The sequence below is a fragment of the Oreochromis niloticus genome, unplaced genomic scaffold (genome assembly GCF_001858045.2).
Source record: "Oreochromis niloticus isolate F11D_XX unplaced genomic scaffold, O_niloticus_UMD_NMBU tig00002015_pilon, whole genome shotgun sequence".
Taxonomy (NCBI): domain Eukaryota; kingdom Metazoa; phylum Chordata; class Actinopteri; order Cichliformes; family Cichlidae; genus Oreochromis; species Oreochromis niloticus.
Window position 1 is genome coordinate 97,021 of NW_020327533.1, and position 22,872 is coordinate 119,892.

At 42.9% G+C, this 22,872-nt stretch overlaps 1 protein-coding gene across 1 annotated transcript in view; it reads left to right on the forward strand.

The window, feature by feature from the left end:
• The first annotated feature begins 3,850 nt into the window (after positions 1–3,850).
• The window catches only part of LOC100700528 (NACHT, LRR and PYD domains-containing protein 1-like), a 30,631-nt gene continuing 11,609 nt past the window's right edge, over positions 3,851–22,872 (forward strand). The window contains exons 1-3 of the mRNA XM_025904498.1: positions 3,851–4,622; positions 19,542–19,715; positions 21,732–21,905. Coding sequence (XP_025760283.1) covers positions 3,982–4,622; positions 19,542–19,715; positions 21,732–21,905 — 989 coding nt within the window. The 5' untranslated portion in view covers positions 3,851–3,981. The remainder of the gene's footprint in view (positions 4,623–19,541; positions 19,716–21,731; positions 21,906–22,872) is intronic.

Sequence of the window (22,872 nt, forward strand, 5' to 3'; positions counted from 1 at the left end):
TGAACTTGATGTTTTTATCCACAGCGTTAATGTGCGCAGTGAAGGATTCCACTTCTTGTGTCTTGATTTTGACCCAGGTGTCGTCTACATATCTGTGCCAGTGGCTGGGTACTCTTCCTTTGAAAGAGCCAAGAGCCTTCCTTTCCACTTCCTCCATGTAAAGGTTGGCTACAATAGGTGACACGGGGGAGCCCATGGCACAGCCATGTTTTTGTCTGTAGAAGCCTTCGTTGTATTTGAAGTATGTTGTGGTAAGGCAGAGGTCTAACAGTGTGCAGATCTGATCGGGTGTGAAGTTGGTCCTGTCTTCCAAGGAGCTGTCTTCTTGTAGTCGTTTTCTGACAGTCTCCACGGCCTCCGTGGTGGGTATGCAAGTGAAGAGAGAGACTACATCAAAGGGACACCATGGTTTCATCTGGATCCAGGGTAAGTTTCTGGACCTTGTCGGTGGAGTTCTTGATGTGGTGTGGGGTGTTCCCCACGACAGGTGCAAGGATGGTAGCAAGGTGTTTTGCAATGTTATAAGTGGCTGAGTTTATGCTACTGACTATGGGTCTGAGTGGGACATCTTCCTTGTGGATTTTAGGAAGTCCGTCAATGCAGGGTATGGCATCCCCTGGATAAAGGCGGTGATATGTAAGGCGGTCAATGATTTTGTCCTTTTCAAGGTCCTGAAGGCAAGCTATAACTTTCTTTTTGTAGCTGCTTGTGGGGTCTCGCTTTAAGGCTTCGTAGGTATTGTTGTCACTGAGGAGAGTAGTGATCTTTGAGTGGTAATCTGTAGTGTTAAGGACCACGGTGCATCTTCCCTTGTCAGCTGGTAAAACAGTGATGTTGTGGTCTTTGCTCAGGGAAGCGACGGCCTTCTTTTCTTGTATGGTGAGGTTGGACGGAGGGACTTTGGCACTGGAGAGGGTGGCTGAGACTTTCATCCTGATTTGCTCTGCTTCTGTCTATGATAATTTATTAATCCGTATGGCGGTTTCTGTGGCTGTGATGAGGTCCACTATGGGCAACTGTTGCGGAGAAATGGCAAAATTGACTCCTTTGGCTAATATTTTCTTTTCAGGTTCAGTGAGATTCCGGTCTGAAAAGTTCTTTACCCATTTCTCCTGACTGTCCTCAGGTGTGTTTTCTTCTCTGAGTTGTGTAGGTTCAGAATGAGGAGTGTGGGTTTTTGAAAGAAAGGTGTGAAATTTCCTGCATTGTCTTTCTTTTCCTTTAGAGTGTTGGGCCCGCTGAGCCTTGTCCACAAACTTGTAAACCTCTTCTAAGATTGGAGAGGGTAGAAGGGTTTCCAGTTCCTGCAGAGTCTGGCTGATCTTGATCTGGAGGGCATCTATAGTGAAATGGACCTGTCTTATCCTTTAACTTAAAAGCTGATTTTGTGCTCTCTGTAGAATCAAGTCTGCTCTGTCGTCTGGGGCGTCTGGGGAGGGATCTCAAAACTGGATTATAGATGGCAGACAGTTGGTGTCGTAAACCACCACCTCTGTTCAAAGATGGTCGCTCACATTTGACATACATGGCTTCTTTCACTCCTCTTTCAAACCATCTGTCCTCTCTGTCCAAAATGTGAACATTGGCATCCTCGAAAGAGTGTCCTTTATCCTTAAGATGCAGATGGACTGCTGAGTCTTGTCCTGTGGAGGTGGCTCTTCTATGTTGTGCCATACGCTTGTGACGTGGCTGTTTGGTCTCTCCAATGTAGAGGTCAGACACCAGCGAGGGAGGATAAGAAAGACAGACGCAACAACATTGTCATTCCCTATGTAGCCGGTGTATCAGAAAAACTCAGGAGAGTTTTCCCCAAGCATGACATCCCGGTGCATTTCAGACCCAGGAACATGCTCAGACAAAAAATGGTTCACCCGAAAGACAAAACTCCAAAACACAAACTTAACAATGTGGTGTATGCTGTACAGTGTAGCGAGGAATGCCCAGACCTCTAACGAACAGACTCTCCTCTCCAGCACCCTGGCATAGACTTTCCCAGGGATGCTAAGGAGTGTGATTCCCCTGTAGTTGGAACACACCCTCCAGAGTGTTTCATATAAAAGCCATTTATTACTTTTGTTTGTATGATTAAAAGAGCAGAAGTTGGGGGAGGGTCCATGTTTATATAGTCAGGGAGAGGAAGTCTGAAAATACAGATGGGATAAAGATAATGAGAATAGAAGAATCACACACATAAATAATAAATGAATAAACATATAAAGAGGTGCTACTGGAACCAGTGTGGACATAGAGGTTAGTCACCAAGAGACAAGACTGTACAGAAGGGTGATCAGAACTTCTGCACCAACTTTTAAATTTGGATATTTTTAAGACTTGTCAGTAAATAATTTTAGTAATAAAGAATTATGTTCACAGAGAGAGGAAGAGGAGTGGTGTTTGTGACGAGGAGCAGCTGTCCTGCTGTGCTTTGTGTCAGGACGTCCTGAAGGATCCAGTCTCTGCCAGCTGTGGACACTTGTTCTGCAGACAGTGCATCTCCTCATATTGTGACCAGTCTGCTTCATCAGGAGACTCCTGTCCCCAGTGTGGAGAACGATCCAGAACCAGAGCTGGACTACAGACAACCAGTCAGAGCAGCTGTGTACAAAGTAAGACTGAACATCTCTCTGCTGATGGACTCATTTCTGAAAACTCGACTTCTTGTTGTGTTGTTCAGACATTGAAGAGTTTTATTTCTCTTTAGTCTCATTGTTTTTCTTTCTTTTAGCAGATGTTGGTCTGCAGGAGGTTTTAAATGAACATAAGAACAGTCTGAGGAGGAGATGTGAACGTGTGACTGAAGGAAGTGATGAAACAGGAAGTAGAACCGTCCTCAACAGGATCTACACTGAGCTCTACATCACAGAGGGACAGAGTGAAGAGGTTCATACCCAACATGAGGTGAGGCAGCTGGAGACAGCTTCCAAGATGGACGCCCTCCATGACACTCCAATCAGGTGCCAGGACATCTTTAAAGCCTTACCTGACCAACAGAGACCCATCAGAGTGGTTCTGACCAACGGCGTCGCTGGTGTTGGAAAAACCTTCTCAGTGCAGAAGTTCACTCTGGACTGGGCAGAGGGCTTGGAGAACCAACATGTCAGTGTGGTGGTTCTGCTTTCATTCAGGGAGCTGAACCTGATCAGAGATGAGCAGTACAGTCTTCTGGAGCTGCTCCATGTTTTCCATCCAACATTACAGAAGGTCACAGCAGAGAAGCTGGCTGTCTCTCACCTTTTGTTCATCTTTGATGGCCTGGATGAAAGCAGACTTTCATTGGATTTCACCAACAGGAAGCTGCTGTCTGATGTCACACAGAAGTCATCAGTCAGCCAGCTGCTGACAAACCTCGTCCAGGGGAATCTGCTTCCCTCGGCTCTCGTCTGGATAACTTCCCGACCTGCAGCAGCCAATCAGATCCCTCCTACATGTGTCGACAGGCTAACAGAAGTACGAGGCTTCACTGATGCCCAGAAGGAGGAGTACTTCAGGAGGAGATTCAGTGATGAAGAGCTGTCCAGCAGAATCATCTCCCACATGAAGACATCCAGGAGCCTCCACATCATGTGTAGTATCCCAGTCTTCTGCTGGATCACTGCTACAGTTCTGGAGCACATGTTGACTACAGAGCAGAGAGGAGAGCTGCCCAAGACCCTGACTGACATGTACTCACACTTCCTGCTGGTTCAGACAAAGAGGAAGAAGAACAAGTACCATGAGGGACATGAGACAAGTCCACAGGAGCTGATGGAGGCTGACAGGGAAGTTCTTCTGAAGCTGGGGAGGCTGGCGTTTGAACATCTGGAGAAAGGAAACATCATGTTCTACCATGAAGACCTGGAGCAGTGTGGTCTGGATGTGACAGAGGCCTCGGTGTACTCAGGAGTTTGTACAGAGATCTTCAAAAGAGAGTGTGTGATCTTCCAGAAACCAGTCTACTGCTTTGTTCATCTGAGCATTCAGGAGTTTCTGGCTGCAGTCTACATGTTCTACTGTCAAAACAACAGAAAGACAGAAGTGGTGAAAGACCTTCTGGGGCAATCCTTAAAAGAAAAAAAACACAGTCACCTAACCCTAAAGTCATTTAAAGGGAAAATTGTTAGGTTTTTTGGACATGCTTCATCTCAGGACAGTCTTCATCAATTTAATGATCAGCGTTTCCCATCTCTAGATGTCTTTCTCAGCAGAGTTGCAGGGAAATCCCTCGAGAGTAAAACTGGTCATCTGGACATGTTTGTTTGCTTCCTTCATGGCCTCTGTCTGGAGTCCAACCAAAGACTCTTAGGAGGTCTGCTGGGTCAGACAGAGATCAGTCCAGAAACCATCCAGAGAGTCATCAACAACCTGAAGGAGATGAACAGTGATAAAATCTCTCCTGACAGAAGCATCAACATCTTCCACTGTCTGATGGAGATGAACGACCTCTCATTATTTCAGGAGATCCAAGAGTTTCTGAAGTCAGAGAACAGATCAGAGGAACTCTCTGAGATCCAGTGCTCAGCTCTGGCCTTCATGCTACAGATGTCAGAGGAGGTTCTGGATGAGTTGGACCTGCACAAGTACAACACATCAAACCGGGGACGGCGTAGACTGATTTCAGCTGTGAGGAACTGCAGAAAGGCTCGGTGAGTTTAAATCAATTCATCAGCATAAAGCAGTAGATTTGTTATTAAGAAATAAACCAGGGTTTCTGTGGGTAATTAAAAAGACAGAAATTAAGATCAAGGAAAATAGTAGATTTGAGATCCGGTTTCTAAATTAAATTAACTTCAGTGGTATTGTGTTTATGAATACATAGTACTGAGATAGAATTTCTAAATATGATTTTTAATGTTTTTATTTCACTTTATGTTGATGTCCCTTTTATTATCAGACATATATATTAATTTTTAGGATGTAGTGATCAATGTTCCCTCTAATTTTTCATGTGTCTGAGCAAACACACAAACTCCCTGAGCGGTCCCTTGGACCACTGTGAGCGACATCAGACGTGTGCACTGTGGTCACGCCAGCATCGAATCCATCCAAGTTACATGGTTTATTAAAATATTCAAATTACAGCATTTACATTTATGTTAGACTACTTTTAATTAACTGCTTTAGCCCACTTACAATGAAAATTTAAAAAAATCTTGTTCATGACCTGTGTAGTATGTTAACACTATTGGAAGTAAAAATAACTTGAACTCCAATTTTGAAAACACAACTTTCTTGCTTTCTTTTTTTTTTTTTCCATAAAGCTCTGACTTGTATTATGAGTACGAGTCTGTGGTCTGGGAGAGAGTCCTGTAACTCTCTGTCTGCAAAATACAGTATATAATGACCAATGTTGGGCAATTATATAGTTACTTCTTCAAAAAAGTAACTCAGTTTGGCAAACAAAGTTTTTTGCAGCTATTTATTTTTTTTAATGCAGCCAAGGCGTTTTTAAATAAACATTTCAAACTATTTACAGAACAATCAGGTGTTCTGCATCAAATCTGATGCCACACAAATTATTTGTGCCACTCCAAAAAATAATTTCTGTCCACTATGAGTTAAAGGAGAACAACAGCCTGATACCTGCAGGCCTGACAACAGGAGATGTATCACTGCTGTAACACCTGTAACATTCAGCAGTCGCCTCATTGTTCGGACACACCAACAAAACTATTGACTACACTACACACTAACTACACACGAACTACACACGAACTACACACTAACTACACAAGATTTGCGCTAAACGTCTCAACTCTCTCACATCTCAAAACACCGCCGTCACTCCTAAAACTTCCCCCCGTTTCTTAACAACTAGATGCCACGTTGCCATATCATTTTTTGATTGGTCGACATGGTACATTTTTCGACCAATGGGAAAGGGTGGGGTGTTTTGGTTTTGTTTTTGCTCACAGGCAAAGAGCGCTTTCAAGCGTTTTCCTTATAAAACGCCGTTTTTACCGTTTCTTCCCGCAGTAAATATAAACAACGATAGTATTCAGGAAGAAAACCAAACATTGCAGATATTTTTATCATAACTCTGGTTTTACGTGGCCTATCAACACAATTTAAAAACTGGTATAAAGTCCACACTTTTTCCGTCAATTGTTCCGTCTGTCCTGCTCAAATCTCCAATGGTTGTACACGTTGTCATTAATGTGGCTTCACTCCACATCAGCCACGCCGCTTTGCTAACTAAAAGAACGGTGTCGGCACATAAGGACGCTGTCATAGCCTGTCAACCACGTTGATTGGCTGCGTATATACGAATGTGAATCGCATCATTGGCTGGACTATGGGATAAGGTGGCATCGTTCTAATCCCATACGGGAGCAGCCAGTGGGAACATTGGTAGTGATGTGGAATAAGTCACTGATATCCTTTTAGATATCCAAGATGGGTAATTAAGCTTAGAGTAATTAGTGAATATCAGTGGACAGATATCAACTAATCACCTGAATCCTAAGAAAAAGCATGCTAATGCTATGTCTGTGAAGGTCTGTGAAGGTTCTCAGTCATCCAGGTCATCGTAGACTAAGGAGCTTGGAAAGAAAAGCGTCTGGACTTCTTTGAGTTGCTTGAAGACGTTTCACCTCTCATCCGAGAAGCTTCTTCAGTTCTAAGGGTCAATTGGTGGGGAGTCCCAGATTTAAACCCAGTGGGAGTTTCCCCCCAAAGAGGGACAAAGGACCCCCTGATGATCCTCTACCTAATCACATGAGCCAAGGTGTGAAAGCGGGTGTGGGTCACAATCAGCCAGGGTTTCGGGTGAGCTCATTGTGAAACCTGGCCCCACCCTATCATGTGATTTCCTGAGGTCAGATGGCCCAGGATGTGAGTCGGCGTTAAGGCGTCTGGGAAGGGATCTCAAAACTGGATTATAGATGGCAGACAGTTGGTGTCGTAAACCACCGCCTCTGTTCAAAGATGGTCGCTCACAGTGGACGTAAATTGCTTCTTTCACTCGTCTTTCAAACCATCTGTCCTCTCTGTCCAAAATGTGAACGTTGGCATCCTCGAAAGAGTGACCTTTGTCCTTTAGATGCAGATGAACTGCTGAGTCTTGTCCCGTGGAGGTGGCTCTTCTATGTTGTGCCATGCGCTTGTGAAGTGGCTGTTTGGTCTCTCCGATGTAGAGGTCTGGGCATTCCTCGCTGCACTGTAGAGCATACACCACATTGTTAAGTTTGTGTTTTGGAGTTTTGTCTTTCGCGTGAACCAGTTTTTGTCTGAGCGTGTTGCTGGGTCTGAAGTACACTGGGATGTCGTGCTTGGAGAAAACTCTCCGGAGTTTCTCTGATACACCGGCTACATAGGGGATGACAATGTTGTTGCGTCTGTCTTTCTTATCCTCCCTCGCTGGTGTCTGATCTTCTTTTCTGTGCATCTTTGCTGACTTTATAAACGTCCAATTAGGATAACCGCATGTGGTTATCCTAATGCAGTGCAGCGAGGAATGCTCAGAGTTGAGTGTTTTGTCTTCAGTTTCTAGAAGTTTCCGCTGTTGTTTACAGACACGTTTATCCTCCTGGAGGTTTATAATTTGAAGGAAAAAAGACTCAGTTTTCAGTGATGATCTGTTGAAAAATAAAAGTGAAGACTTTTTCACTTCTTAGGACAGGGTGGAGTTTGTAGTTCAGGATGTAGAGCAGTTGGGGCAGATGGAGGTAGCAGCTCTGTAGGTGGACAGTTTTATTTTTTGGACCGCAGTAAAAATTTCTTGCAGATGTTTCCTGTTGTCTAAAAGTTGATGCTGCTCACAGATAACTGTGACTGTTTCCAGCCATTAGTCAGTTTTTGCTGCTGACATGTTAATCTTTTTCCTTAAGAAAGTACAGGAGAACGACTGTGGTTTACAGCGCCGGATCTCAGTGTGAAATCAGCCGTCTGGGTTCACACAAAGCACGACCCTCAGAGCGGGTCATACAGTTTTATAGTACAACAAAAACACATGTATCTTCTTCATGGAAGCAACATGGCGGTCCTGTCGTCTCCCTGTAAATCTTCTCCTCTCTCCATTGACATCTTTCCTCGCTTCGTATCTGTTCCTTTCCTGGAATAAAAAAAGACACCTCCCTGCTTAGCCTTGATTATTAATTTTATCTAGCAATTCTAAGCCTACTGATTCTACTTATTATCTAAGTTTGGTACATTCTGTTCTGAAAACATTAGAGCACTTATGGAAATATGTGATGTCTTGATAAATCGAGCAGATATTCAAAGTTCACACAGCATCATTCTCGTATGAAAATTGTTGAGTATTGCAGCATCGACAGCAATCAACTCGAAGGAAAATGACGACAGAGGCAAAAATGACCTTAATATTTTGGGAACTTTATTCCACATCAACACGCGGCAAAACTTTCCTCATGGGTGCCATTTTTGTTGCGGTATAGTTTTTCTTCTTAGGGGCGTGATGACACAGCATACTTGCCCTTACAATGAAACAGTGCCTCCTTGTGGTGACAACTAAAATACTCTTTCTGTTAAACAACAGTAACCATAATGCAGCTAAACACACTGTACAACATGAGTACACACAATGAATATCTTAACAAAAATATCTTAAAAGTTTATTTTGTGACCCAGAAAGAGTAATATTTCAAACTCAATTCAATTCAATTCAATTTTATTTATATAGCGCCAAATCACAACAAAAGTCGCCTCAAGGCGCTTTATATTGTACAGTAGATCGCACAATAATAGATACAGAGAAAAACCCAACAATCATATGACCCCCCTATGAGCAAGCAGCTCGGTGACAATGGGAAGGAAAAACTTCCTTTTAACAGGAAGAAACCTCCGGCAGAACCAGGCTCAGAGAGGGGCGGGGCCATCTGCTGCGACCGGTTGGGGTGAGAGAAGGAAAACAGGATAAAGGCATGCTGTGGAAGAGAGAAAGAGATTAATAACAGATATGATTCAATGCAGACAGGTCTATTAACACACAGTGAGTGACAAAAGTGACTGGAAAGGAAAAACTCAATGCATCATGGGAATCCCCCGGCAGCCTACACCTATTGCAGCATAACTAAGGGAGGATACAGGGTCACCTGGTCCAGCCCTAACTATATGCTTTAGCAAAAAGGAAAGTTTTAAGCCTAATCTTGAAAGTAGAGATAGTGTCTGTCTCCCGAATCCAAACTGGAAGCTGGTTCCACAGAAGAGGGGCCTGAAAACTCATTGTACTTTTAAATACTCTAGGAACAACAAGTTGGCCTGCAGTGCGAGAGCGAAGTGCTCTAATAGGGTGATATGGTACTACAAGGTCATTAAGATAAGATGGAGCCTGATTATTTAAGACCTTGTATGTGAGGAGTAGGATTTTGAATTCAATTCTGGATTTAACAGGAAGCCAATGAAGGGAAGCCAAAACAGGAGAAATCTGCTCTCTCTTTCTAGTCCCTTGTCAGTACTCTTGCTGCAGCATTTTGGATTAACTGAAGGCTTTTTATTGAGTTTTTAGGACATCCTGATAATAATGAATTACAGTAGTCCAGCCTGGAAGTAATAAATGCATGAACTAGTTTTTCAGCGTCACTAAGAGACAGGATATTGCTAATTTTAGAGATGTTGCACAAATGGAAGAAAGCAGTCTTACATATTTGTTTAATATGTGCATTGAAGGACATGTCTTGGTCAAAAATGACTCCAAGGTTCCTCACAGTGTTACCGGAGGCCAAGGTAATGCCATCCAGAGTAAGAATCTGGCTAGATAGCATATTTCTAAGATTTTCAGGGCCGAGTACAATAACCTCAGTTTTATCTGAATTAAGAAGCAGAAAGTTAGCGGCCATCCAGGTCTTTATGTCTTTAAAACATTCCTGCAGTTTAACTAATTGGTGTGTGTTATCTGGCTTCATGGATAGATAGAGTTGGGTGTCATCTGCATAGCAGTGAAAATGTATACTCTGTCTTCTAATGATACTGCCTAGGGGAAGCATGTATAATGTAAACAGAATTGGTCCTAGCACTGAACCCTGTGGAACACCAGTTGACCTTAGTGTGTGAAGAGGACTCTCCATTTACATGTACAAATTGGAGTGTGTTAGATGTAATACACCCACTGCAGCGCAGTACCTGTAATACCTACGGCATGTTCTAATCGCTCTAATAGGATATTATGGTCAACAGTATCGAATGCTGCAATGAGGTCTAGCAGGACAAGCACAGACATGAGTCCACTGTCAGAGGCCATAAGAAGATCATTTGTAACCTTCACTAAAGCTGTTTCTGTGCTGTGATGAGCTCTGAAACCTGACTGAAACTCTTCAAATAAACAATTCCTCTGCAGATGATCTGTTAGCTGTTTGACAACTACTCTTTCAAGGATTTTTGATATGAAAGGAAGGTTGGAGATTGGCCTATAATTACCTAAGACAGTTGGGTCTAGGTACGGCTTTTTAAGTAAAGGTTTAACTACAACCAGCTTGAAGGCCTGTGGTACATAGCCGATTATTAGAGATAGGTTGATCATATTTAAGATTGAAGCATTAACTAGAAAAAGTTGCATTTCCTGCAAAAATGCCTTGTGTGAATGCCTTGTAGTGGAATCTCCTGAAAACAGCAGAAGAAGCTGAATTTTGTGCTGAAAACAGCTGAAGAATCTGGAATTTGTGCTGAAAAGAGGAGAAAAACTGAAAAATCCGCTGAGAAGAGGTGAAGAAGCTGAAATTTGTGTTCAAAGGACTTTAAAAATTTGAAGTGTTCACTGAAAAAAAATGTTGCTCTTTGCGCTCTGAGAACGGCTGCTCATCTCACTGAGCTCAAAACACAGCTCACCCCGGCAAGCAAAATCAGTGACCACACTGATAATGTGGTTCATACATTTCAATGGGGTAAGAAAATTGCAAAAAAAATTTAATATCTCAGAAAGTATAGAAGTTCAGAGAAATAGCAGAATAGTTAAAAAAAATGGCATAAAAAGCTTAATATTTCAAGAGGTATAACAGTTATGAGCACCAAAAGATATAGCAGGCATCAACTGAAGGAGCTGAAAAATTATCTGACAAGAACTGAAAAAGTTGAACTTTCTGCAGCTGCCCATCTCTCTGAGCTAAAATGGGTCTCAGGAAACTGAAAAGAGATGGAGAAACTGACAAGTCTACTGAAATGAGCAGAAAGGTTGAAAATTCTGCTGAAAAGAGGTGAACTCTTTGAACTTTCTGCTGAAAAGGTAACAAAGCTCAAGTTTCTGCAAAAAACAGCTGAAAATGCGAGGATTTCTGCTGAAAAGGGGTGACAAAACTAAAAACTCTGCTTAAAGGGGGTGGAGAAGCTGACATTTTTGTTAAAAAGAGTGAAAAAAACAACTTGAACTGTTAACTGAAAAAAATGTTGCCATAGGCGGGATTGTTACACACACACACACAGAGACAGACATGCAGCCCTTCTACAATGTTTTTCTGGTGTGGAGCTTAAACAAGAAGCTGAGTTCCAGAAAAAGAAAAGCTACTAAAAACATAAAAATATGCAGAATTGTAATAAATTAGCACTATAGATCACTGGTCTGTCATATTGTATTAATTTGTAGTGGAAAAAAAAGTTGAACAAGGTGGAATCGAACCCACGACGTTTGGGCTGCACAACCATTTCATCACCAATTGTACCACTGGCAAAGGGGAGGGGCACTTGGAGAACAGTATAATGAGCAGTCAGAATTAGATCGCGGTGAGAGGCGAAAACCTCCGTATTTTAGTGTTACAAAACGTCGTGTAAATCAAAAAATAGGTGGGATAGAAGCAAGATTCTTCTATTGGGTGAATCAGCAGACCATGGTGTACTTTCACTGCAATTTTCAGGGCCCTCTGACACTCCGTCGCGGAGATATGATGAGAGAAGAATCGGCTTCATTTTCAAAGCTTGAAAACTGATAGGACAGATTTCCACGTAATTTATGGCTCAATCGTAAGAAGACTGTAAAAACTGCTTCCACTGTGAGTGTCAGCAGTGTCTGAAGAAGAATTGGCACAAGCCTCATGCCTCTTCATTCCACGGTTTAGGTGATATGACGATTTGAAAATGCCTGTCATTAGAGAATTCCAGCGGTGATTTTGACTTTCTATGGAGAGTTTTCAGTCTTTGTGTTGCTCTGAGGCGATTTGATAAAAATCTGTAACTCACACAACAATGATAGTGATATTTTCTGAAAGCCAGCAAAAATGCCTAAGTTTTGATGTATAGTTTGTGGATGTTGAGTGAAAATTGAGCGAGAAGCAAGAAGTTGTTCGGACATGAAGAGAAAATTTAGAAACGTCCAGTGTCCACTCTAAGCCAACTGCATAGCAACCATAACAATGCATGTATTTTCTGAAAAATCACAATGATCCAACTGAAGACTTAAAGAGGGATAAGATTAAAACGGTAACAGATATGAAAAAGCAGATTTAGACATGAATAGCGCAACAATTTGAGAACATTTTAAAGTTTGAATGGAGATTCTACGTGAAAGTATGAGGAAGTAGTTAAGTTTCAAAAACAAGCAAGTTTTAGCAGAATTGTGGAAGTTTCCCATTCATTTCAATGGGACAAAAAAGGGAAAAAAGCTTAATATTTTAAAAAAGTATAATAGTAATAAATACCAAAAGATAAAGCAATCGAAAGCAGAAATATCAGAAGAGTTTAAGGTTTGAACGGTGAAAATCGGATGAAAACTGAGGGAGTAGTGAAGCGGCAAAGAAACGGAGCAACTAGAATAATAAAGGATAAACAATAAAGAGAAACAGGATCTCAATAGTGTGAATGCCTGTGAGGCATTCACACAATTAATGGCAGGACTTCTTTGAGCAGTTTTGTAGGAATGGGGTCTAAAAGACACATTGATGGTTTGGAGGAAGTAATTATTGAAGTTAACTCAGAAAGATCATTTGGAGAAAAGGAGTCTAACTTAACATCAATGGTACTGAAAGTAGCTGTAGATAATATTACATCTGTGGGATGATTATTGGTAATTTTTTCTCTAATGATAAGAATTTTATTTGTGAAGAAGTTCATGAAGTCATTACTAGTTGATATTATAGGGATGGTTGGCTCAACAATACTCTGACTTTTTGTCAGCCTGGCTACAGTGCTGAAGAGAAACCTGGGGTTGTTCTTATTTTCTTCAATCAGTGACGAATAGTAAGATGTTCTGGCTTTGCGGAGGGCTTTCTTATAAAGCAGCAAACTATTTCTCCAGGCTAAATGATGATCCTCTAAATTTGTGACACACCATTTCCTCTCCAGCTTACAAGTTTTCTGCTTTAGGCTAAGTGTTTGAGAATTATACCACGGAGTCAGGTACTTCTGATTTGAGGCCTTAGTTTTTCACAGGAGTTACAGTATCCAGAGTCGTACGTAGTGAGGAGGTAAAATTAACAAGATAATCGACCTCTGTTGGGGTAGCGTTCAGGTAGCTGCTCTGCTCTGTGTTGGTACAGGGCATTGAAGATGATAACAGTGGGTGGATTAGATTCTTAAACTTAGTTACATTGCTTTCAGAAAGACATCTACTGTGATAGTCTACTCTCCACTGCTGTGTAATCAATTATTGTAAACGTAAATGTTATCAGGAAATGATCAGACAGGAGAGGGTTTTCAGGAAACACTGTTAAATGTTCAGTTTCTATGCCATATGTTAAAACAAGATCTAGAGTGTGATTAAAGTGGTGGGTGGGTTCTTTTACATTTTGAGAGAAGCCAATTGAATCTAATAACAGATTAAATGCTGTGTTGAGGCTGTCATTTTTAGCATCTACATGAATGTGAAAATCACCCACAATAATTATTTTATCTGAGCTGAGCACTAAATCAGATAAAAAGTCTGAGAAATCAGACACAAACTCTGTGTAAGGCCCAGGTGGACGATAGATGATAACAAATAAGACTGGTTTCTGAGTTTTACAGCTGGGGTGGACAAGGTTAAGCATCAGGCTTTCAAATGAATTAAAAGTCTGTCTTGGTCTTTCGTTAATGAATAGGCTGGTGTGAAAAATTGCTGCCACACCGCTCCCTCGGCCTGTGCTTCGAGATTTCTGGTAGTTAGAATGACTCGGGGGTGTTGATTCATTTAAACTAACATAATCATCCTGCTGCAACCAAGTTTCTGTAAGGCAGAGTAAATCAATTTGTTGATCAATTATTAAGTCATGTACTAACAGAGACTTGGAGGTGTAAGACTGCAACTCTGTTTCCTGGTCCCAACTCTGGATAATCATATTTTGGGTGGTTTAATAAATTTGTCCATATTTCTAGAAATGAGAGTTGCTCTATCCAAAGTGGGATAGATGCCATCTCTCCTAACAAGACCAGGTTTCCTCCGGAAGGTTTGCCAATTATCTATGAAGCCCACATTGTTTTTTGGACACCACTCCGACAGCCAGCAATTTAAGGAGAACATGCGGCTAAACATGTCACTCCTGGTCTGATTGGGGAGGGGACCAGAGAAAACTACAGAGTCAGACATCATTTTGGCAAAGTTGCACACCGATTCAGTATTGATTTTAGTGACCTTCGATTGGTGTAACCAGGTGTCATTACTGCCGACGTGAATTATGATTTTACTGTATTTACGTTTACCCTTAGTCAGCAGTTTTAAATTTCCCTCAATGTCGCCTGCTCTGGCCCCTGGAAGACAATTGACTATGGTTGCCGGTGTCTCTAGCTTCACATGTCTGAAAACAGAATCACCAATTACCAGAGTTTGACCCCCGGCGGGTGTGTCGCCGAGTGGGGAAAAACGGTTAGACACACGAACAGGTTGGTGGTGTACCTTGGGCTTCTGTTTAGGACTATGCTTCCTCCTCACCGTCACCCAGCCACCATCTTTCCCTAGCTGCTTGGGGTCTGCCGGGGAACAGCTAGCGGGGCCTACGCTATCTTCGGCTGCACCAGCTACAGAGGCCTGGCTAGCTATGGGTGAATGAAGGGTGCAAAGCCGAGTCCCCAATTCAGTAATCCTGGCCTCCAGAGCTGCAAATATGCTACATTTGTTACAGGTATCATTACTGCTAAAGGAGGCCGAGGAGTAACTAAACATTTGACACAATGAGCAGGAAAGTGCAGGAGGGACAGGTGAAGTAGCCATGGTGCTAACGAGTCGGCTACGAGCTAAGCTAAGCTAGCGAAACAGTACAGAGACAGCGAGTGAATACTTTGGCTATAAATTAGGTAGTGAGTACATAGAAAGTGTGCTTCGGATGAAGCACGTGAAGATTATACCATGAAAAAAGAATGTATTTAAAAGTTCTTAATTAAATTGCTAAGCAGATAAGCTACTCAAAAACACCACTGTGTTTGAGGTGGAACAGGAAGTGATACTCTACCGCAGAGAGAGTGAACACCAAGTGCCACTGTTTATCTACTCAAGGATATAAACAGCACCAACAGAGACTAATCAGAGTGGTTTTCTCTGCAACTTGAAACAAACCTTAAAGTTAGAATCACATGACTGAATCATCAGACAAGAAAAACGTGTGTACTTGAAAACGTTTGTACATGGAAGAGATGATGAAATTCACAAAAGCTTCAAAGATCTTCAATAAGAGTCACAAATACAGTATATTTTTAATCTCTGTACATTTGTCTAGATACTGTCAGACTGTGGGAGACTGAACACAATCATGTTTTTAACTATGCAATCAACTCATATCTATTTTATCTATTTCTTATATATATTGTCTTGTGATTGTGTAGTCAAAGGGAAGTTTGACTACACATAGTCATCCTGAATGTCGGTAATAAACCACACAATATTCACAGGAAACTGTCTTAAAATGCAGGAATGAGCTAAAAATATTACCAGCTTTATTAAGACTCATGATAAATAAATAAACACATTCATAATATGATTTGTAAAAGGTATTACATGGATGTCTTAACACAAGTTTTATTAATAATGTCTTTCATTGCACAGGCCATTCTCCTCTGACGTCTGGCATCAACAAGGCATTTTCACTCTGCCATCCAATATCCAATGAATTGCTGCTCATTGGATAATTCCTTTTTTTTTTTACAGCCCATTGTCTGTAAACTCAGAGATGGCTGTGTGGGAAGATCCTGGTAGATCAGCAGTTTGTGAAACATTCAGACCAACAACCATGCCATGTTCAAGGAAAAAAAATAGTTAAATTGGCCAACAGTTTAAACAATGTTATACTTTAAAGTAACTTTTCTTCATTTCACTTGCAGATATCTCTAAACTCTGGTTACACCTGGTCTTAAATGTGTGAGCTGCTCATTCTTACCACCTATTTGTCTTTTATAAATTCAATTTTTGTTTGGGAAGCGGCTTCATAAATATCATAATGTTTACATGCTGTCATAATCTGGAGGAGGGTTGCTAGTGATGAGCAGATCTCATATTAAGATCAGATATCAGAATCATAAAAAAATATGTAATACTTATTCACAAGCTTTAACTTTTACTGTTAAACAAAGAGTTAAAAGGGGAACGTCCACAATTTAAACAGTTTGGCAAGGCTAAAGCAAATGCTCCATCAAACAAGAATCACATGATCAAATGACCTGGTACCGGGCTTGAGGTGAAGACGGAGAAGAGGCCGCAGACCAGTCCTCCTAAGACTCAGGACAAAATCCTTCAACTCCTGCACGGCTTTAATCCAACACCAACCTTCATAACCACACACACACACACACACACACACACACACACACACACACACACAGGCTGGCTGGCTGTCTAAAAACAAGGATCTACTGCTCTTCTTCTTTTTATCTCAGTGCCCACACATCGGTGCAGCTGATATTCCTATCACCTTAAACTCTGATTCATTATATTGATGAGGTTTATACCTGATCGTAATTGTTCATGATTAAAATGATGCCTGATTAACTATGAGCAGAATCACATTTAGATATCCTTTTTGTTTTAGAGCTCAGTTTTGTCTGTTTGTGTAAAAAAAAAAATAAAAAAATAAAATTCCCCGCTCGCCCCTGCGGGCAGTCTATCATTCAAGCTCAGGTCCTCTACCACAGGCATGGGAGCTTGAGGGTCCTGAGCAGTATCTAAGCTGTTCCTAGGACTGCGTTCTTCTGGACATGTTGTTCCTGGGATCTGCTGGAGCCACTTGGCTAGCTTGAGAGTCACTGCACCTAGTTCTCTGATTACTACTGGGAGCACTGTTAACTTAACCCTTCACATCTTCTCGAGCTCTTCTCTGAGGCCCTTGGTATTTCTCAAGCTTCTTGCGTTCCTTCTTCCTGCTGGTGCTGTCATTTGGAACTGCTACACCTATCACCAGTCTTCTTCTGTTTGTCTACCACCACTATGTCCAGTCGGTTAGCCACCACAATTTTGTCCATCTGTATCTGGAAGTCCCACAGGATCTTAGCTCGGTCATTCTCCACCACCCTATGGGGCGTCTCCCATTTTGACCTCGGGACTTCCAGGCCATACTCAGCACAGATGTTTGTGTATACTATGCCGGCCACTTGGTTATCGCGTTCCAGGTATGCCCTGCCTGCTAGCATCTTACACCCTACTGTTATGTGCTGCATTGTCTCAGGGGTATCTTTATGCAGACTGCATCTAGGGTCTTGCCTGGTTTGGTAGACCCCAGCCTATATGGGTCTTGTGCTCGTAGCTTGTCTTGATGTCAGTGGATTCTATCTCCTCCTTTGGCCAACTTATTATCCCAGCAGGGTACCTGATCAAGTCCAGGGCATAGGTGTTGATAGCCTGGATCTTGTTCTTACCGTTCAGCTGACTCTTCAGGACTTGCCTGACCCTCTGCAGGTACTTGGTGGTTGCAGCTTTCCTAGCAGCCTCTTCATGGTTCCCATTTGCCTTTTGCCATTTGACTACACTTTTCCAGTCCAAAAGACATTCCGATGTCATTGCTGTATATCCTGGTGGTGTGGATCAGTGAATCAATGTCCTGATGTCATCCATGTACAGGAGGTGGCTGACAACTGCTCCGTTCCATAGTCGGTATTCGTAGCCAGTCTTGTTAATGATCTCACTGAGGGGTCCAGGCCTATGCAGAACAGCAGTGGGGACAGAGCATCTCCTTGGTAGATCCCGCACTTGATGGTGACTTGTGCTATGGGCTTGAAGTTGGCCTTTAGTGTTGTACGCCACATCCCCATTGAGTTCCTGATGAAGGCTCTTAGGGTCCTGTTGATCTTGTATAGGTCTAGGCATTCCAGGATCCAGGTATGGTGCATCAAGTCATAGGCCTTCCTGTCATCAATTCAGCCAGTGCACAGATTGGTCAGCCTCGTTTTGCAGTCTTGGGCAACTACTTGGTCTACCAGAAGCCTCTGGTATTCTTGCCCATCCCTTTCTGTTTCTCACTCATGTATTGACCCATGTGCCTGTTCATCTTAGCCACTATGATGACTGACAGGATATTCCATGAGGTACCGAGGCAGGTTATTGGCCGGTAGTTGGATGGGACTGATCCCTTCTGGGGTCCTTGAGGATCAGGACTGTCCGCCCTTCGGTTAACCATTCTGGGTGTCTCTTGTCAACTAGCAGCTGGTTCATTTGTGCTCTTCGTGCAGTGCGGTCAGTTTCTTCAGCCAGTAGGCGTGAACCATGTCAGGGCCTGGTGCTGTCCAACTCTTCACACTTTCACACTGGAGACCCTTTCTTGGATGTCTGCCACTGTGATGGTTACTGGACCCTGTTCAGGGAGGTTGCTATGATCTGCTCTTAGATCCACTAGCCACTGAGCATTGCTGTTAGGGTTGGATCCTTCTCCCTTATGCTCTTCCAGTATTGCTCCGTCTCCAGCCTTAGTGGTGCTGTTCTCATATTGTTCCCCTGCCACTGAGAGTACACCTTGGCTGATTCCGTGGAGAATAGCTGGTTTATTCTCCTGCCTTCTATCTCTCTGCTGTACTTCTTTAAGGGGCTGGCCAAAGCTATGAGTCTGTATTCACATCATCTAGTAGATCTTCGGAGGGTACTTTATGTAGTGTTGGTAACCGGCTACGGAGGATGCAGATTTCAAGCTTTGCCATGATTCTATCTTTCAGGTCAGATCGTCTCAAACTCAACGGCACTTCCTCGTTTGCACTTGGGACTTGGTACCCAATCTCAGGTGGGGGTGATTATATCTCCCCCCTGACCTGTCATCCTGGCTCCCCCTTGCGGTAGCATGTGTGTTGTACCTCGTCAGTCTCTAGCTGTGGGAGTAGTCCCTTTTTCCGAATGTTGGAACACTGAGCAACTAGTTGTTTCGCTGTGAATCTGGTTGTTGGGTATCGACTATTCCATAGGTCCCTCATCCTATTCAGACTAGAGTTCCTCACTGTGAGCTGTGGACAGGAGGCCAAATGGAAGCAGATGAAGGGAGTATGCCAGAGTATCTCAGGTGAAGCAGTGACTGAGGATCAGAAATGAGCAGGCACTTATCAGGAGGACTGTAGGCCCTTTATTTCATTCAGCTGGTTTAATGTTATGAAATACAACTGTCAAAGAGATTCATGAGATAAAACACTGTCATTGAATCATTGTGTCATGTCAAAAACAGTAAGAGGAGCTGAAGCACAGATGTGAAGACCAGATGTTCTTGAGATCATGACGTCACTCTGTTTTGTCATTTTATATCTTATTTCAGACTGGCTGAGTGTGGACTCTCAGATACTCACTGTGAAGCTGTGGCCTCAGCTCTGAAGTCCAACCTCTCCCATCTGACTGAGCTTGACATGAGTAACAATGACCTGCAGGATCTAGCAGGGAAGCTATTGTGTGCTGGACTGGCGAGTCCAAACTGTCGACTGGAGACTCTGAGGTGAGTTGACTGAGTTCTTTGCTGTGTTGTTGTTTTTCTATATTTCAAATCTTTGATGTTTGAAACTTTGTTTAGTTTATAACTATTCAGGATGTGTCTGAAGACAAATGTGAAGAAGTTTAAGTGCTTTCAGAAATGTTGTGTTTTTCCAAACAACTTAACAAGAGTTTTTCCTTTTGGCTCCAAATAGAAGTGACAGACTTGAGCAGGGTTCATTTAAAAGCTGACAGGAGAGGAATGGTGATGGGGAGATGTGTGACAGGACAGTTTTTCAGCCTCCAAAGGTTTATGTTGTGCTCCATCAGTCAGTGAAGATGAAGTCAGTACTGATGAGGCTGTAGACTGTGTGGGGGATCTGAATGAGGCTGTTGAAGATCTGATGATAGTAGATAAAAACAGGCTGCAGAGACTTTGAGCTTCTGTGGAAAAAGTGAGAGAGAAAAGAAAGACATGCGTATAAAAGCTAATGAAGGTGAAGTTAGGAGCTGTGATTATGTTCATGGTCAGTGCTGGGAAGGTTACTTTTAAAATGTATTTCACTACAGATTACAGAATGCATGCCCCAAAATGTATTTTTTGTAACGTATTCCGTTACATTACTCAATGAGAGTAAAATATTCTGAATACTTTGGATTACTTAATATATTGCTTTTTACAACTACATGAATGTACTATTGCTGTGTGATTTATTACTATTGCTGAAAGCTACTCACCATACCAATACCAACTACATTTTTAAATCTTAATATAATGAGTAACAGTATGGTGGACCTGAGGTAAGGCTGCACTTTTTGCAGCGTTCTCGTATAGAAACTATTCCGCATGTATATAAAACAGGTCTACAGCTCCGAACCGTAGTAAAGGGACCTCTGTCTAATACGTCGGGTTCCGTGTCGGGCTCGTAGCCGAAAATTAGCTTTACTTTGTTTTCTGGGTCAGCTTTGCTAGCGAGAGATAAAGAGAGGTGTTGAAAGGCTGCTCCAACAGAACTTAATGTTTCGGAGGAAAACACAACCACCGTGTACAGTCGAGTCTTAATAGCTTACTTACAACTGAGCTTGTCAGGCATTCTTTTTGGCTGCAGTGCTTATTATTATATTTACATGCTTCCATTTCCTGTTTCTGGTTGGTGACAACTTGTACTTTTCTCCCTCCCTCACGCTCACAGACACATAACAGGTATGGCAGTCCATTCTCCCTGCAGCACGTAGCCATGGGGCTACATTCTTTAGGGCTATGCATCTGTTCTTCAAGTTGGGATGGTCTACCTTCTAATGAGAAGGGCCGGCTGCCCCTCACAGTCATCCTACTAGGTGTCATGACTTATTGTAGTGTTTTGTTGTCTTGAGTCACTGATCCCTCAAAGCCTCTCGGTGGCGCCTTAAGAGTCAGGGATGAGTCATCATCTAATTACGTTAGTTACACGTGCAGGATGTGATCAGTTCTTCTTTTCTGTATACATTTTCTTCCTTCTGCTCCTGGCAGGTTGGTGGTGGGATAGACAAATTCACCTCCCATGCATGTTCTCATTCAAGTACTCAGAGCACCTTAAAATGATGTTGGGGCTTCAATTTCTCTCTACTCTGCTTTACATGACACTTCCCATGATGCTTTCTTCTCCACTCCCCTCTTAGTTAATGTCCTTAACTTTTGTCTTCTCTCTCCTTAGTTTGTATTTTGTTCTTGTCTCTCTGAGCTCATCTCTTCTCTTTCCCCTCACCCTGCAACCAGTCATGGTAGATGGTGCTCTTGGAGCCTGTTTTCACTGGTAGGGTCTTTCTGTAGAAAGGAGTTCTTCCTTCCCACCATCACCAAGTGCTGCTCACAGTGGATTGTCTGATGGTTGGGGCTTTCTCTCTAATATTGTAGGCTGTTACCTTACACTGTTAAACAACTTGAGATGACTGTTGTTGTCTTTTGGGAATTGTCACTTATAAATAAAGTTACATTGAATTTTGTATGTGACAAAGAGAAAATGATTGTTGACAGATGGATTGTTGTTTTGTGTGTCTGCAGTCTGTCAGGCTGTCTGATCACAGAGGAAGGCTGTACTTCTCTGGCCTCAGCTCTAAGCTCTAACCCCTCCCATCTGAGAGAACTGGACCTGAGATACAATCATCCAGGGGACTCAGGAATTAAGCTGCTGTTGGCTGGACTGAAGGATCCAGGCTGGAGACTGGACACTCTCAGGTATGGAGAGAATGTCTGATAGAGGAAGAGCTGGAAACATTTCCTGTGTCCTTCACTCACTTCCTGTTTGTTTCATGCAGATGAGACGTGAACAATCACACATCAGGGACAGACACACTTGTTGAGGGAAAAAAGAAAATAACGAGAGCAACATAATAAACACAGCACCATTGCATTATTCTAGCTAGCAGTAAATAGTAGTAAATACTAAATGTTGAATGTTGTTGTGCAGCATGCAGGACCAACAGTGCACAATGTCAAGAAAGGTGTAGTTTGTGTCTGTGAACACCCCTGTGTACACCTGTGTGCACACCTGTGTGGATCAGTGCGCTTGTATTCAAAAGGTTTCTCCACGTAACGATCTACTAGAGGGCATGGGGAGCCATAGCCCCATCCCCAGGGAATGAAGCAGGCATGGAGGAGATTCAGGCACCAGATATCCAGAGGCCCCAGAGTGCAAGAGCCCAAGGAGGACCACCGGAGGGGCATCCGTGCCACCCTCCTGGGAAGAGCTGAGGAGAGCCCCAGACAAGGGGTCACCCAGCAGCCACAGAGCAGAAGTCAGAGGGGGCTGCAGTGGCATGCCCGCGGGCCCTGCTGGCAGCCAGCTGTGTCAGAGTGGACCGAGCCACAGGCCCAGAGGCCTGAGGGCCCCCACACCCCGGAAGAGGCCCAATTGAGCCACGCGCGGCAGGCCCCGCCATGCAGCCGCCGGGAGTGAGCCGGTACATACCTGAGCGCCCAGCCCCAGACACCAAGAACCACCAACGCACCGACGCCTGAGGGCAATTCAATTCAAGTCAACTCAATTTATTTATATAGCGCCAAATCACAACAACAGTCACCTCAAGGCGCTATATATTGTACAGTAGATCGTACAATAATAGATACAGAGAAAAACCCAACAATCATATGACCCCCTATGAGCAAGCACTTTGGCGACAGTGGGAAGGAAAAACTCCCTTTT